Below are 18,615 nucleotides of genomic sequence, written 5' to 3'. Positions count from 1 at the left end.
CCCAAACTTGAGATTAACAAAAAATCACAGTATTTTTAACATTATATTGTTAAAAGCTGGTGCGAATTTTAAAGTTCATTTTTACAGCTTTTGTAAGCATACAGAATTACTTTAAAAATGACTTTTAATAAGAGATTCAGCAAAACAGATGTAGGAATGTTCCAATGCTGGTTTGAAATTATGCATTACGATCCAAGCGAACATCAATTTCTCTGCCACTGATCTTGATGCCATTCATTATTCTGCAAGCTTTCTCAGCTGACTCCGGGGAGTCAAATCTGACTGTTCCACAGCCTTTTGACTTTCCATTTTCCATTTTTATTTCTGCAAACATTACATGACCTGTAAAGTAAGGTAACAGAATTAGTTGTCAGGTTAAAGGAAGATCATTTCACTACACAGAGTTAAAACTTCCTCATACCTAATGAAGTACCAAGATTTTTGGTAAAAGACATAAATATTCATGTTTTAAAAATCAAAATTTCAAATAAGCATTTACTGCCATCACGTCACATCCTAATATGTAATCCAGCTCATTTAAAGTAATGTGTATAAACACATCAGAATGTACAAATTAGAACTGGCCTGAATTTGCTTAGGCTTTAATATTTTATGTTATCCTCCTAATTTTGGAATAAATTTTATAGAAAAAGGGCAAGCTGGCATAAATGCCACTAATTCACCAGACCCCATCACAAATTGAGGCAAATAACAAAAATTACTTTTAGAATAGTTGTTTATGGCCTAATCTATTTAACCTGTTATCTTTCCCTTTCATCATCATTTCACTCCTCTGTTCCCTGCAAATAAGAGCAAGCACCCCAATTTTATTTTCCAGGTTGTCAAGGGACCTACTAGTTCAGCCACAGTGCGAAAGCCATTTAGTGTCTTTCACAATTGGAATTCAAACTCTATAAATGGCAACAAACACTTTCTGGTTCATTATAGGTTTAAAATTAATAAAAACAGTAATAACAGAGAAGAACTTTACAGAAGTTTCTGGGAGGATGAAATCCAAACAACTATTTCTTACACAGTTACTTCCATAGCCAATCCTATAGACTGATATTGGAAGTGAATCAATATCATGTATCAATATTCAATGTGGACATAAAAAACTACCATCTCAAACAAAATACTTTAAAGAGTAAAAAGACAATTATTTATTATTCACATAACAGGTGAGACTATATTCAGCCAAATAGGATCCATGACCCTCCAGAAAAAAAAAATAGGTTCTGATTTAGCATGTGGCTTTTTACCATATTATTTCATTCCCACCCACATGTACATGTCAAAAGAAAATAAACTAGAAGACACCTATCTAACATTACAGTTGCCAGATCAGTGTGGGCTAAAATTAGTACGACAACCAGTCAGATGGTCAGACATGTTAGTTCTATAAACGGAAAAAGACAAGAGGGCCAGCGAGAGCATTACCTAAGCCCTCTCTAGAAGATAAAGTTTTACTCTCATTGCATATGTCAGTTATTTTTCTTTTTTTCAGTTAAAATACAAATATGAATGATCTTTCATCAACAACATCCTGGACTACTTTTCTACCTTCTTTTTTTCATGTTTCACTCTAGTGCATTTATTTTTAAAACCAATTGGGAGTCAACTGCTCACCTATTCAACATTAATTAAATAGTCCACGATATTAAATGCCATAAGGAACCATATTCTTGGAAGTCAGGCCAGGAAGTCCTAAAATATGTTTTGAAAATTATAAAACAGGCGTATCCCCAAATAAATTATAATAAAGTAAACCCAAACACTTAACACACGACTGACAAAAACAAAGGAAAGAAACAAAATATGGCAATCACAAAACAATATAAACATCATTAAATTGAAACTGGAAGAATATTTTTAAAAGGTTTAAATACAGATGCAGAACAATATCCAGGGTTCTCTTAATAGCACCTGAAAAAAAAAAGCAAGTTTATTTGAAGACGCATAGCTTGGCAAACAGCAGGACTTCATAGTGCTGTTAAAAAGCATGTATGGAGAATTTTCAATGGCTTTTGTGTCAAAGTTTCATCCTTATCATAATTTTAAACACAAACTCATGTTTTTCCTAGTTGTAATCATCCCACAATCAGTTTATTAGAAAATACAACAACATTCACACACCAAAAAATATCTTCAAAATGTCAAAGGAAAATATTTTGCGACACTTTTAATCTTGCTAGAGAAAATTTCTTCATTTTTTTTCTTTTGGTCCTTCTTAAATGGCCTCCCTTAGTGTAGGAATCACCATGCAGAGCTCCAGATCCCTGCTGTCATAATGATCTCAAGGTCTTTGCAGCAGGAAATAACCCTCCAACATAGCCCAATTGCTGACAGTCTGGACAGCCGAGACAGAGGACGACCTGCAGCCGCAGCTTTACGGTTAGACCATCCAAACACTCCAACGAGGGCGGAACAGAGTTGTAGGTTTTATAGGTTTCCTCCGAACTGTATGAAATGCCCAACTGAGATATTTTCTTCTTAAAAAATGATTGATAAGGAGGAAAAGTTGGGTTTAGATAACTGGTGAAAATCATACATGCCTTAAAAAAAAATTGTAGGGGTAGGAAAAGCTACAGCATGAGGGACTGACTTGTGGCTTTGGATCCCACAGACCAGAGGACAACCATCAGACCCTTAGTGAGACACAGTGTCATAAGTATGCATAGCTGTGGAATTTATCTGGCCTATATGAATTAAACCACTTCTCTACCATATCAATTTATCAATCTTGGGATTTTGTTTTTCAAGAAAAAGATTTTTTTTTTCAATTTGCCACAAGCCAGTACTGAGCTCTCTGGCAGTAGATACTGTTTTTTTTTTTTTTTTTCTTTCCTGAGTATCCATGATGACAAAAGTGTATCCTCATGGTGTTCCATGCATTTCCCCTAAATAGCACCTGCCTATAAATGATCCCACTGGTAAGATCCCTGCTTATACAAAAATGTCCTTGATAAATCAATTAGAAGGGCTGAGTCAATGTTACATTATAGGTTATATTACCCTCAGTACAGCATTTTCTCCGCATTTATTAATTCAGAAAAAAAGTGTTTTCAGCTATCCCTAGATCTTAATGTTCCCAAACAACCTTCACCGTTTTGCTTTGTTAGATTACCTAGTTAACTTGTTTACAAAACATTTTTATAAAGAATAGTTTCCCTTTGTTGAATTTTAGATAGAAAAATAAAGAGCTATCACAACCCAACTACCAAGAGAAAATTCTGTAGAGTTACAATGCATGTTGAGAGCAGAAGTATCTGACTTTATTCATCTTCACAATTCTAGTGACTAGTGGAATGCCAAAACTACAGTTTTCTTTAGATTTCGTGAATGAAAAAATAATCAAATAAATGAATGCAGATCTGCTCAGAATGCTTAACTTATACATATTTCTTAATCTCTTACTCTCTGTACAGAGGCAAGGAAAGGTGCTAGAATAAAATCATAACATCCTTGCCCTCATGAGCTTCTATCTAGGACAAAAGAAAATGTGAACTAATAATGAAAAACTACCACAGAGAACCTAAAGATTAAATTAGCTGTAATAATTAACACAGGCTATATCTATGGGAAGTCATTAAAATGATCCCTTTCATGACCTTACAAATTTAAAAACAATCCAAATATTCTTAGTTCTCTATTATTCCATGAGGTTGAATTAACCACTTGTATCATCATATATTACTTACATAGCCTACTAATGTGATTACGGTCTCTGGAATTCTGTGCAATGACAGAAAACTACCAGCAGGCAAGTTACTCTATACTACCAACAACGAAAACCACAAGTCCAGCACCATGGTGTAGCAAGTAAAGCCACCACCTATAGTACTGGCATCCCATAAAGGGTGCTAGGTTCTGTCCCAGCTGTTCCACTTCTGATCAAACCACTTGCTAATATGACTGGAAATATTACTGAAGAAGATGGCCCAGCTGCTTGGGCTCCTGCACTCATGTGGGAGACCAGAAAAAGCTGCTGGCTCCTTGCTTCAGGCCAATTCAGTGCCAGGCATTTTAGCCACTTGGGCAGTGAACCATCAATCAATCTCTCTCTCTACCTCTTAAATTTGTGGGGAAAAAACCTACACCAGTTCTCCCATTTCAGGTGAAGAGCAAGAACTTATCAATTAAGATATTCTATAACAAAAATATAGTACATAAAAGGCTCTTTTTCAAATGTAATAAACCTTCTAATCATGTCAAACCTGAACTAAGAAACACGTTAAAGTTTTACAGGGAGTATGATCGCTAAGAACAGTTTATAATTAGAAGAGGCCTCAAGATAACCATGCCCTGAGCATTTCACACAGCATATTCTATGCTACCTGATAAACTTCTTGTGTTGTGTGGACATTACAGAGTGTGCAGCATCAGTCTCACCTATTAACTCCACATCAACTGGATGTCAGCTTGTGGCTGGCAATCCACTGCACTAAGCTATAAACAAGGGAGTAAATATACCATTTATTAAGTGTTTCTCTGAAGAAAAAGCCCTTTCAATGCAAACAACGATGATATATTAATCCTTTAAATCGGGTAACAAAACAAGTGCTTTCTTGATTGATGGGAGACAACACAGGTGGCCCTGTGCTTCATAGTAATATGCACTGTTCAAGGTCCGAATATGGCAAAATCTCTCTTTTGTTTGAAGTGGGAATTAGAACTTGACACTCTCCACACTATGTGGGAACAGGTATCTGAACAGGTCAAAGTCTAAACTTAGTGTAGTTGAAAGTTATTTTTCCTCCATAGTCAATATCAACATCTACAATCATTGGCATACTTACCACACTGACTGAATTTTTCTTTTAGTTTCTGCCAAGTCAAGTCAAAAGGTAGCTAGAATGAAAAGAGGTATTAGTAACATATATACAAGAAATAAAAGAATTTTAAGTAGCCTTTACAATTATGTGCTTACATTTCTGACAAATATCTGGTTGCCTTTGGAGCCTATTCTGTCTCTCATTCCGCTTCCCATTGGACCCGATAAAAATCCTCGATCCATATCGATGCTCCTTTCCAGTATAGCTCCTATACCTGGTCCCATTCTATCAAAGCTGGAACTCATCCGGTCCAGTCCCATCCCCATGCCTCCAGTCACACTGTTCATGCCACCCATTCCACCACCTGGATTTTTCAGAAGGTAAGGATTCAGGAGTTTTGTGTTTTTGTTTTGCAAAAGCAGAAAGAAGAAAAGGAAGAAGAGGAGGGAGAGAATCATGTTGAGAAAGAAGGGGAGAGAAAAATTAATTGATATAATTATATATTAAACAGAATTATTTTCATATAAGCAATATAACAATTTTCCAAGGAACAAAAATCAATAGATTAGCTGAGAAATTTTAATTCTAGGCACTATATAAATATTTATATATTATAAAATACATCATATACAGCTATATATCTATAACATACATGGTATAAAATACATCACATCAATTATATAAACTTGCCTATTAATTTTTGGCAGTTTTCAACCTTACTATTCTCCAAAAACCACCAACCACAAGAACTGCAAGAACAAAGATATGCAGAGCTAAATTCAAATGACTGCGACTCTAACACACATCGCTCTCATTGTGCTGTCCTACATATTTCTTTCCCAGCTTCTCTTTCACCTCAGTTTCATTACTTCTGTTTCCCATAGACTTTCTCCTTACATATAAAATCAATCTTCAGCAATAGCAGAAAAACATGACTTTAAATCGCAATATTATACAGAAGTCTTGGAGGGCAGAAAAACTGGTAAAACTCCTCCTTAGGCAAAACTTGACAGTTTAGCTCCTGGCTCACACCTGAATTCTTATGCAATGCCTCTACTTCTTAGCTCCTTTAACTATTCAATCCTATCCATTCTTAAAATGTGTGTATTTTTTAATCTAACACTCTCAAACATGTGAATTATAAAAATTAACATCACCCTCAAACTGACTTTTTGTGAAATGAAAATATGAAGTAGGGGAAACAGAAATCTAAATACTGAGACAGAAAAGGAAGTTAGGAAACTTATATAACCAGGGAACTTTCAATTCACAGATTAAGAAATAAGGAATAAAGTAGTGAGTAAGGCACAATGAAAGCAGATGTCATCAGCTAACAGGATTTCAGAATTTACTCTTAGAATCATTCAAGTAGGCTGCATTTCCTATTTGTGACATTTCATCAATTAAAGGGAGTCAATGAAGCAAGCAGCAGAGGTCAAAAACTATGGTCTGTGTGAAGGCTTACTATAAGGCCAAAAATGTGGTGGGAACACAAGGGAGAGATGCAGCATTCCCCAGTGTCACCTTTTGCAGGAAAGGAGGAAACAAGCACTTGTTTCATTCTTAACCCTCAACATCAGGAGGTCTCTAAAGTGTTAGTCCGTGTCTACCCAAAGACACAAACTACTCCAGATAAAATAGTCACTATTAGCTGCTGTAGAAATAGCAAGGAAAACAAAGTAGGTGCTACAGCAAGTCATTTCTGACACACTATCAGAGAAATCCTGAGGTTCCTGAGTTGGCAAAACAAAGGTTTTTAGAATAGCAGATAGTTAACACACACTTTGGTGCTAGTTTACAAACACCGATGAAGTAAAATTCGAACAATTACTTCAGAAATTTTTAACACAAAAGCTTAATTCAAAAGTTTCTCAAATTAAAACAAGACACATTTACAAGAACAAAGCATTACTATTCTACAATAACTCCTCTTACACAGTCTTTGCAAGCACTCAAATATTACTGAATAAATTCTAGTAAAATTTAAACCTACTTATTCCAGATCCTACTGGACCCATGTTAGAAGCTCCTATTCTTCCTGCAAACCCTCCAATCATTGCACTGCCTAAACAAAGATGAAAAAATAATATACTAATTAATTTAAATTCCATACTTAAAAATTTCCAAGGCACTATACTCTTCAAAGATGTACATTAACTGAAAATTATACAAATTCTGGAAATAGAATTCAAATACATAAGATACTGAAGAGATAGTACATTAGTATCACTAAAATGTTTTCTTTACATAATAAATGTATAATGTGTCATTAAGAAAAAAATTTTGAAAAATATAACCTGCAAAAACACAAGGAGATGCATGCAGCCAGCCCTACCAAGTCTACCAAAGGAATCTCCAAAGCCTCGATTTATTCCAATATCACCACGTCCAAAATCTCGCTCCATGCTACTAGTCATGGCACCACGGTACAGTTCTGAAACAATTGTGCAACAAATTAACCTTTTCAAGTACATTAATGCATGGTAAGCAGTCCAGGAACATAGCTATACTAAACTGAAGAGACAGTGAAAGTCACACATTCCAAACAGTCTTTGATTTACCCAACTCACCTCACATGTACCATCCCCATTCCCACCCTGCCTGTCCTCATCCCCCAGTATCCACATGACTTCTCTGGACACCCATTCCTAAGTAAAGGGGAAAAAGTTTAATAATAGGGAAAACTAAATGTAACCTACACCTTCCTCTGGTTACATAGACTTACCACCCATTCGACCAACTCCTCCAAATCCTCCCATGCTATTCATTGCTTCCAGACCACCAAACCCAATCCCTATGGAATAAAGATGAATTTCTGAGATTTGCATGTCAGCTATTTAGGTGAACATTTCCAAAATGGACGTTTTACTGTTATGTCTCCATTCACCCAATCTCGTGCAGCTACTTAGCATGCCATCTTCCCTCAGGTACACACCCAGGCTCAATTTCTGGTAGCAGCCGTTAGGGCATGAGCTAACAATAAACTGTGAGTTTCTTCCTCACTGTTCCCAACACAGTTCCTAGTTTATTAGAAGTGGTGATGAGTACATATAAAACAAATGCTTATACATACCTCCTCCAATTCTATTCATTCCTCCAAAACCTGGACCATCCATTCCCATACCTCAAATAAAATATACAGTACGTACTTTCAGTAAATCTTATTTTTATGACTAAAGAATAACGTTACTCACTATGTATCCAGAATGGAACAGTAAAAACAAAACAAAACACACAAACAAAAAACAAGTATAGGAGGGACGGCCGAAAGCACTGTCACTGCAGTTGTCAAAGCATTAGTCTTCCAAGAGGCCTCTGCGAACATTCATTAGACAAGAAAGCAAGATTCACAAGTCACACCTACAATATTCAGTCGAGAGAATATCCATCAGTTAAATCTTTTTTCAGGATAGACAAAGAAACAGCACTACAATGAATTTAAAGTGTAAGATAAAAAGGATGGATTCCTCAAACTCTGACAGCTAAGGACATAGTAAAAAATTTCAATATAAATAGCATGTGTTTCGTAGAGTCAGGGCTATGACATGTAAGGGAGAAAATCTATTGTGACTGTAATGATTACTATATTTAGCCTAATAATCCAAAGGGTGACTAAGACATCTCAACAAAAATAGGAATATGGAATAATTTATTAGCCCACTAATTAAAACTGTGACTCTCAAAGTATGGTCTGAGGATTCTTTAAGGTCCAACAGATCAAAACTAGTTCAGTTTTCGAATACTATTAATAAATTACTTGCCTGTTTCATTCTCATCTCTCTAATGAAGGTAATGTGTGATTTTCTAGGGATTATGCTATATATAATATTATAACAAAAATGCAGATATAACATGGCTATCTTACGTTAAGCCAAATATTAAATTGATACATAAGAAAGAAAAAAATCACCTCACTAATTTTTTGTATTAGAAAATAGTTCATTTTCTAAAAATTTAACACATGTGTTCTTTATTAAATTTTAAAATATTGCTTAACTGCTAAGTTTTTGATAATAATAAATACGGACAAGTTGAACCATACAAACAAAAGAACTTTGAATTCCTTAACAAAATTTAATAAAAGTGTCCTGACAACCAAAGGGTGGAAAATCATTCTATAAAGATAAACCGCTAGTTGGTTCTGTAAGCAGTTGAACACGTCCCTGAAAACTATCTACCTTCCCAACTAGAAACACAAATTGAAGTTGCCTATGACATGGCAGCATTCCGGCCAACCCACAAATGCTATCCATCCCTTACACACAGGCCACTCTGCTGAGCATTCTTCTTTTTCCTCCAAGATATTTCAAAATCCATAGAGGTAAAAGGCTACGTAAAGCATGGCTGGCCTCAGAGGAATATTCCTGATACCTTTCTGTTCCCCTTTTTGTCAGCTGTTCTTAAGGCTTTAAGTTTTTTTCAAGACAGAAGTGACATTCTAAATATCTAATTATAAAAATAGGATTTATGAAATAAGCCAAACATAGGAAGACGGGCATCACCAACATGATCTAAGACACACATGGAGTACAAAAAATATATAATCCCAGAAATTAAAAGGATAATAGTGGTTACCTGAGGCTGAGGTAGGGAGACAATGGTAAAGGAGAAAACTGATTACTGGGCACTAGCATATAGCTAGATTGAAGTAAGAGATTCTGGAGTTCAATTGTACAGAAAGAGAACTATAGAAAATGCTAATCTACAGCACATTTCTCTCTCAAAAAAAGTAGAAAATGAGTGCCTGCATGTTTTCATCATGAAGGAATGTAAACTATTTCAGGTAATAAATATTTTAGCCTAACTGGACATTATACAATATGTACATGTACCAAAACATCACACAGTACAACCAATTATGTATAACTTTGTTTTGAAATCTTGTAAACATTTAAAAATAAAATCACTTAAGCATTAGTATAGAGTAGTGACCATCATTACCTATGAAACAAATAAGTTAAAAAGAAATAATAAAGTTAAAATACTTACCACTTGGACCTAAATTTCCCATGACACCACTTATATTCAACTGGCTGGCACTAATAGGCTGTCCCCCTGGACCAAGTCCCATTCCAATGCCTCCAAGACCACCTAAAACATAAGCAGGAATGTTATTCTCAAGACCCATGCCTGATCAATCATCACGAAAACTTAAAAACAACAAAAACTCTACAACAGTATTTCAAACTTCTCTAATTTGCAAATAGGAGTCGTAGTTCTTGTTTTCCTCTAGAAAGCAGCAAAGTGTGAATATAACATCTTTTAGTAATACGAGTGCCCTTTGAAGCAGGTTTTCATTTTTAAATCCAACTTACAAGCATACTCAAAGAACTAGCAAAAATATCACAAAGATTTTGAATTTCAGCATACAGCACTGTAAAATTGCATGCATATGTGAAAACTGATATCTTGTGCAATTTGTAGAACCACTTAAAATTTTACTATTAATTATAAAATGGCTCAAATCAAACTCAAGACTCAGCAACCATGAAAATAAAAATTCAATAAAACAGATATTACTTTACCTAGTATTATTACTGACATAAGAATTTGTATTTACATGGTACTTGATATTAGGTTTTCACATACTCTATCAACAAATAAGGAAATTTTGAAGATTTTAAGTTATGGGGCACAATACCATTTACATAGTAACTAAGCTAGGACTATAATTTGTCCTCAACATTCTTTTATTATTTCTCTTAAACAAATTAAATTAGTTGGAAATAAACATTAAGAAATTAAGTTGGTGTCTTTAAGACAGTAAAATTAACATCTGAATAGGAATTGTGTTATTTCATTAATCTAAATATGGTTTTAATTATATATATATATTTTAAAGAATTATTTATTTTATTACAAAGTCAGATATACAGAGAGGAGGAGAGACAGAGAGGAAGATCTTCCATCTGATGATTCACTCCCAAGTGAGCTGCAACGGGCTGATGCGCACCTATCCAAAGCCGGGAACCTGGAACCTCTTCCGGGTCTCCCACACAGGTGCAGGATCCCAATGCATTGGGCCGTCCTCTGCTGCTTTACCTGGCCACAGGCAGGGAGCTGGATGGGAAGTGGAGCTGCCGGGATTAGAAACGGTGTCCATATGGGATCCTGGAGTGTTCAAGGCGAGGACTTTAGCTGCTAGGCCAAGCCGCCGGGTCCTAAATATGGTTTTAAAGTTCTTGCTATTCAAAGTAGCAATCAGTAAGTCTTAGGGGCTTTTAAGCAGTCTTACATTCTGACTGCTAAAAACTAGAATTGGGAGTACATTGTATTGAACTGTAATGATCAGCATAAAGAAATAACCTTCTTCCACCTGTCTCTAAACATTCTACCTGGAAGCACTAGTACACAAGAGCATCACCAATGCTTATATTTATACAAGCTGTCATATTTTTCAGGAAGAGGAGGCCAGGGCAGGGGCAAGCAGATTAAACCACCACCTGCAGTGCTGGCATCTCATATGGGTGCCATCTATACTGGATAACTCAGCTCCTAGCTAATTCAGTTGGTAAAGCAGCAGAAGATAGCCCAAGTGTTTGAGCCCCTGCCGCCCATGTGGTAGATGAGAGGATGCTATTAGGTCCTGGCTTAGGCGTAGCCCAGTCCTGGCCATTGTGGCCATTTGGGGAGTGAACCACGGGTGGAAGATTCTCTCTATGCCTCCGTCTCTCAGTAACTCTGCCTTGCAAATCAATAAACAAAAATCTTTTAAAAACAACACTAGCAATATTAAAGAGAAGCTTCATTAAGGAAGGCCCAATCCAACATTTTGAACCCTGAAAAATCAGACTGAATCTTGGAGGTGCTATTTTTATCAAAAGGAATATCAAAGGCATGGGAAATGAATGAGTAGGCTCCTACTTGTCAAGTTTCAATAATCTGAACAAAGGAAAGGAGGAAGAGGTGGAAAGAAGTTAAAGGGTTAAGTTAATAACAATTAGCTTAAATGATTCTGTCAAAGTCTGAATGTATATTATATCTCAATAGATACAATGTAAATCTCTGGAAATAGAGATGTAACACAGAAGTATAAGTATTAACACAACATTTTATTTAAATAAACAAGAGTATGAACAACAGTGGAAAAGAAAACTGAAGCCTTTCCATAAAGCCAGCTTATTAAAAGATGACATCCTGGGTAGGTGAACCTAGGAGGAGAGGACAGCCCTACAATGTTCATAAATATGTGGTTGAGAACTTCCTAAAATGCATTTTTACAAATTGATTTTCAGATTGTGCTAATCCAGTAGTGGTCATCCAAAACTGTAGTAAAATCACACCCCAAAGGCAAAAATACTGAAATAATTCAAAAATATTGAAAACATGAAGAACACAGATTACCTATAAAGGATAGTTCAACAAACAGCTAAACCGAATAGCAACAACAGAATCCAGATGAGTGTAATATTTTCAAAGTGCAGAGAGACAATAACCACTAATTTCCCCCATTAAAATAAGTGAAACTATCTTTGAAGACATTTCCAAATAAACCAAATTGAGAGAAATTCAGAACAAATCCTCACTAACACAGCTCCTAAAATGGATACTTCAGAGGGACAAAATTACTGACAGTGAAAGCAGAGGAATTAACAGACAAGAAAACAGTCATAAAAGTGTCCAATCTGGAGGACTGGAAAAAGGCAATGTAGAATGAAAGCACTGAGCAATAGCAGCATATACTCTAGTATGAAAGTGATTGGAACCACAAAATTCAAAGGTCACACTATTACTTTTATATCTTATATGATATGATGTATATATATATATATAACTATTAATTTTAAGCTTCACCTATACATATTAAAATATCCAAAATAAGCATTAAAAATGAAAGAAATCAGAAAAAATATTTTTGAAACATTCAAAAATGGAACCCAGAGCGATGGCTTAGGGGCTAAATCCTCATCTTACAAGCACCAGGATCCCTAGAGGCACCAGTTCTGTCCTAGTGCTCCACTTTCCATCCAGCTCCCTGCTTGGGGCTTGGGAAAGCAGTCGAGGATGGCTCAAAACCTTGGGACCCTGCACCCTCATAGGAGACCTGGAAGAAGCTCTTGGCTGCTGGCTTCAGATCGGCTCAGCTCTAGCCATTGCAGCCACCTGGGGAGTGAACCAGCAGACAGAAATGCTTTCTCCCTGTCTCATCTTGTCTTTGTAAATCTGTTTTTCCAATAGATACAAAAACAAAACAGAAAATAAGATAATGGAAATTAATTCAAGTGTATCCATACATTAAACTCTTGATTTCCTGGAAAAAAAATTATCAAACTGATTTTCCAAAAATCTAATATTATCTGTAACACTGTTTATGAAGGACTCAAGATAAAATAGGAAAAACAAAACATCAATAAAATAAAGCTGTTGTACTTACATTAATATTAGACAACAGAATAACTCTACAATGTATAGAGGATAGAGCCATCCATAACGCAAGTCCAAGTAAATTCCAAAGAACCATAATCATAGAGCTCATACCCTTGAACTACACTGAAGTTAGAAATTAATAAGAAAAAAAATCCCATACTTGGAAATTCAAAAACTGTATTTTAAAATAATAAATGCCTTGGGCCCGGCGGCATGGCATAGTGGCTAAAGTCCTCGCCTTGAACGCCCCGGGATCCCATATGGGCGCCGGTTCTAATCCCGGCAGCTCCACTTCCCATCCAGCTCCCTGCTTGTGGCCTGGGAAAGCAGTTGAGGATGGTCCAAAGCTTTGGGATCCTGCTCCCGCATGGGAGACCTGGAAGGAGGTTCCTGGTTCCCGGCTTTGGATAGGCACGCACCAGGCGTTGCGGCTCACTTGGGGAGTGAATCATCAGACGGAAGATCTTCCTCTCTGTCTCTCCTCCTCTCTGTATATCTAACTTTGTAATAAAAATAAATAAATCTTTAAAAAAATAAAATAATAAATGCCTCAATAAAATCTTAATGACATCTTTTAAATACTTCTAAAACTAAACAATAAAAATGTTCCATAGAAAAGTCTGTGACAGTGGCTCAGTGTACAGTCACAACTTTTCATATTAGAAAAGCAGCTGTGGGGCCGGGCATGGTGGCCTAGCGGCTAAAGTCCTCGCCTTGAACACTCCAGGATCCCATATGGACACCGTTTCTAATCCCGGCAGCTCCACTTCCCATCCAGCTCCCTGCTTGTGGTCTGGGAAAGCAGTTGAGGACGGCCCAATGCATTGGGACCCTGCACCCATGTGGGAGACCCGGAAGAGGTTCCTGGTTCCTGGCTTCGGATCAGCGCAGCACCGGCCGTTGTGCTCACTTGGGGAGTGAATCATCAGACGGAAGATCTTCCTCTCTGTCTCTCCTCCTCTCTGTATATCTGACTTTGTAATAAAAATAAATAAATCTTTAAAAAAAAAAGAAAAGAAAAGCAGCTGTGACTTACTGAAGTAAACATTTAAAGAGTTAAGACAATAAAACACTAAATTCAAATAAACAGTAAAGAAAGCCAAGAGCAGAAATAAAACATAGGAAACAAATTTCAGGTTTTTTTAAACATTAATAATAATGGTAAATATCAATAAAAATGTTCCAAGAAAAAAAGGAAATAAAAGTCTTTGAAATAAAAAAAAAGAAAAACCACAACCATACACAGAACTAGAGATAGCAGAAATTTGACAGTTGAACCATGTTAAGCCAATAAATATGAAAAAGTCAGCAAAGCAAAATTCTTAGAAAAACTAATATACCAAGCTTACTCAAGAAGTAACACCATAATGCTAAGGGAAATGAGCCAATCCCAAAAGGTTAAATACCACATGTTTGCCTTAATTTAAGATGATATGATGTTATGTATAACATATTATGTTATGTATGTTATATGTTGTATATAAACCAAAATTGAAATGTCAATGAGGTAGTCACAGAAGGTGGTTAAGAACTTGCATTTACTCTTAACATATTGGTTACTCATTACTATGTCAATTAATTCCATGGTGATGGAAATTTTTGCTTATGGTATGTTCGAGCTTTTGATTGACTGGGATGATACTCTGCTGGCTCTGTCTTCAGACCAGAGTGGGTATATCTAAGAAACCGATGAACTTGACTGAACAATAAGATGCTGGACTCTATGTTTGGTATATGCTTGCAATGGGGGATTCTCAACTGAACTTGAACTATGGTTATGCAACAAGGTGGAGGAATCCACCATGGTGGGAAGGTTTGGGGAGGGGTGGGGAGAATCCAAGTACCTATGAAACTGTGTCACGTAATACAATGTAATTAATGAATTAATAAAAAAAAAAAAGAAGTAACAGAAAGTATGCTCAGTAAGTAAACATCCTTCCAAAACTGTGTAAGCTGGATAGTTTCACATATAATTTCTCATAAATATTATAAGTATGGTAATTCTACCATGTAAATAGCAACACTGTTCATAATAGCCAAAATTTGGAATAATCAAGGAATCTATCACCAGATGAATGGATAACGAAAAGATGGTATATATAAATATATATACAATGGAAGATTATTCAGCTATAAAAAACAAAATTCTACCATTTGCAGCAAAATGGACACAACTGGAAGACATCAGGTTGAATGAAATAAGCCGGACCCAGAAAGACAAATACCGCATGGTCTCCCTTATATGTGGGAGCTAAAATTTAAAAAACAAACAAAGGAAAAAGAAAAAAGAAATGTCTGTATCAGTATTGCTGCAAATATAGTTTTGTAAATCTTTTATATCTTTGTCAAACCAATGGTTAAGAATACCATACTACTATAGTTTTAATGGTACATGATTACTTTAAAATTTACTTTATTTGGGTGAAATAATCATTTTTCCATTAAATTATTGTTTACAGACATCACATGTATTTCCACTAATCTAAGGTCTTTCTGCTTTTCACTTGTTAAACTTCTTATTTGGTAAAATACTGTCTTTTTACTGTGATACAAATTCAAAATGATATCTCAAAAAGTAAACAAAACTAAACTAAAATGAAAGGGAGAAGAAGGTAAAAGTAAGCGAACATTGTATCTGCAAATCATATTGAGTCTGTTAAAACTAATTAGAAATTAAAATAAAAGAATAACTCTATGCATATACTTTACTGAATATAAAAACAATCATACCACAACAATAAGAATAGCTTATATAAATTATACCATACGTCTAGCTTGGTTAGAATGATTTATTTGTATTTGTGTACATATTCACCTAAGACCACAGAGAGGAATGTTCATCATGTACTACTCATACCGTATTTAAATGTTTATATAGCACATACACATAGGAACTTCACAACCAAAATCTTTTTCTGATCTACTTTAAAAGCAGTAAAACTACCTTATTACAAATCAGGACAGTAATCATCGACGATGCGTGGGAACAGTAATTGTGAAGGAATACAAGGAAAACTTTTGGTACTGACCGTATTCTATTTCTTTTCAATAAAATGACTGCAGTAACTCTATTTTTGAAAGTTCACTTTGATGGTTAAGTAACATATTAAATAAAATATGCCTTGCACTATTTTTAGCTCAATCTGAGATTACTATTATAGGTCCCAATCAGGTTTTAACACATCCATACCTTCTCTGAATTCTCCAAATAAGACATTTTTATCTCCATGGCAAGAGTAGAATTTTACACTCTGATTCACAATACAAGAATCTTTTCAAATACTGTCTATAATTAACCAATTTAATTAGAAAGAAAAGATAGAAATTACAAGCTGTTATTTTCTCTGTAATACACTGGTATCCAAGGAACTAATTAAGCTTAAATAATGGGACAATTTTGCTTCAATTTTAATTTTTTATTTTATTGAAAATCTGAAGAAGAAAAAAGTGAGATATCTTCAATTTTACAGGTTCACTCCCCAGATTTCCATAGCAGCTATGGCTATGTCAGAATCCCACAACTCCACCTGGGTGTCCCAGGTGGGTCATTATTTGCTGCCTATCAGGCTGCTCCCTACCACAAAGCTGTAATCAGACATGGAATAGCTAAGACTCATAACGTACTCCAATAACAGACAGTAATACCACAAACAACAAATAACTGTACCAAATGTAAATAGTGAGTTGCCAAAATTAAAGTATATATATGCATATATATAGTCACCTTTATGCAGGCTGTATCTTAGGCAGAAAATAAAAGAAAGGATTTATTGACTAATGTTCCTGAAGTTAATAATAATTAGATTCCTATTCCCTAGGAACTATGAAGTGAAAGGAAATAAACCTACAAAAGACAACTCCTTCCCTGGACCCTAAGTCATATCACACACACAAATACAGAAAGAGAGAGAAGCCAGAGAAAATTGGCTTGCTGATAAAGGCAGAAGAGTCCTGTTCATTGTGTGTAACATGATTAATGCTAAAATAATGTATTAGCACAAAACTCCAATATCTAGTCCTTCCTTTGTGGTCTTCTCAAATATCAGCGATGTAACTGTAGAAGATGCAGTCCTTCTGTAGTTATTCACTAAATGTCAGGTTTTCACAGTCTATTCCAAGGATGACCCTCAGACCCAAAAGCTGGGCCAGAGATGACTTAACGCCCACCCACATTGGTGAGATCAACCTTTCTTTCTCAGTCTACCAATTCAATAGCTACTCTTTCGCAAATGCCCTCAAAGAAGCAGTCTCACACCAGCTATCCTTAGTCCAGCCAAGGTGACAAAAAAGTTTAACCTTCAGGCAGCCATGTGCTTGGAGCCAGGTGGGTCAGTTCACCCCAGGGGCGGGGCTTAGGTCTGAAGGCTTGCCAGGTGCTCGGAGCTAGAGGGGCCAGCCTCCTCCAGGGACTGGCTCCTAAGCTGTGGGACTCAGGTTGCAGGCTGGGGTGCCCATCTGCTCAGAACCAGGTGGGTTGGTTTAGCCCGGGGCAGGGTCCCTGGCAGTGGAGCTTGGGACAGGTGGACTGAATGCCAATGGCATTGGGCAAAGCTCTCGGGCCACCCAGCAGTGTGATTTTGAGGGAAGAACGTGAGGACCTTTTAGGTCCTCCAGCCCTTGCGGGAGATCAGAGCTGGCGTAGTTAGGATTGACCAATGCCAAATACCATTCACTGGTGCACACTAAAGCCTGGGCTGGGGGCTTACCTGGCAGCACTAGATCACAGAGCCCACCAGTCAGAGTCAGAACATGAATGGGAAATGTTAGGCTGGGCCATGGCACTGACCAGCATGTAAGAGAACTGGGTCTGGGGACAGATTCTGTGAGCAATGTGTGGAACCATCCCCGTGATCTGCAATTTTAGCTGGTTTTCTTGGAAGCTGGGGGTGCTGATGGGCTTAGCAAGCCATAACCATGGAACCCTCTGACATGTATGGCTACTGGGGTTGGGTACAGGATGGGTTGGCTCACGTTGCAGCACTTGTAAGCACATACAATAACAGAATGTGGGGTGGGCTGGGCCACAACATTCACCACTAATACACAGGCTGGGAAGGAGGGGTAGTCCGTGCCTGGTAAGGACCTAGCACCCGCTAGCACATGTGAGATCTGAGTCTGGGGTTGGGTCTGGTGGGGGAACTTTGGAAACTTCCCTGGTGTGTCACAGCTCCTTCTCGTGAACATGATTCAGGCCTGGGTGTTGGTAAGATGGGATAGGGTAGCTCAAGCCATTGGCAACTATGTGGGTTGGTTTTGGAAGGGGGTAGACCAAACAGAGCCAGACCTCACTGGCAAGTGCAGAAGCCAGGCTGGAATGTCGGGCATGCCATGTTAGGCTATTACACCTATGGGTTTGCATGAGGCAGGGATTGGAATGGACTGGGCAGAGCCAGGTTATCGCATTCACCAGCGAGAGTTGGGACTGAGCGTGGGCCAGCTAAGGCCAGGCTGCAGCATCCACCGGCAAAGGTCA

The 18,615-nt window shown here is 36.9% G+C and overlaps 1 protein-coding gene across 2 annotated transcripts in view; it reads right to left on the bottom strand.

Moving 5' to 3' along the window:
- Positions 1–106: 106 nt before the first annotated feature.
- MYEF2 (myelin expression factor 2) overlaps positions 107–18,615 on the bottom strand; it is a 38,485-nt gene continuing 19,976 nt past the window's right edge. Inside the window, exons 10-17 of one of the 2 annotated variants that reach the window (XM_004578097.3) lie at positions 9,765–9,866; positions 7,849–7,899; positions 7,501–7,569; positions 7,111–7,209; positions 6,769–6,840; positions 4,931–5,139; positions 4,800–4,851; positions 107–342 (exon numbers count right to left, since the gene is read on the bottom strand). In XM_004578097.3, the coding sequence (XP_004578154.1) occupies positions 179–342; positions 4,800–4,851; positions 4,931–5,139; positions 6,769–6,840; positions 7,111–7,209; positions 7,501–7,569; positions 7,849–7,899; positions 9,765–9,866 (818 nt within the window). In that variant the 3' untranslated portion in view covers positions 107–178. The remainder of the gene's footprint in view (positions 343–4,799; positions 4,852–4,930; positions 5,140–6,768; positions 6,841–7,110; positions 7,210–7,500; positions 7,570–7,848; positions 7,900–9,764; positions 9,867–18,615) is intronic. The other variant, XM_012929299.2, reaches the window with a different exon arrangement.

The sequence above is a fragment of the Ochotona princeps genome, chromosome 6, assembly GCF_030435755.1.
Source record: "Ochotona princeps isolate mOchPri1 chromosome 6, mOchPri1.hap1, whole genome shotgun sequence".
Classification (NCBI taxonomy): Eukaryota; Metazoa; Chordata; class Mammalia; order Lagomorpha; family Ochotonidae; genus Ochotona; species Ochotona princeps.
This window is presented reverse-complemented; position numbering and strand designations above follow the sequence as displayed.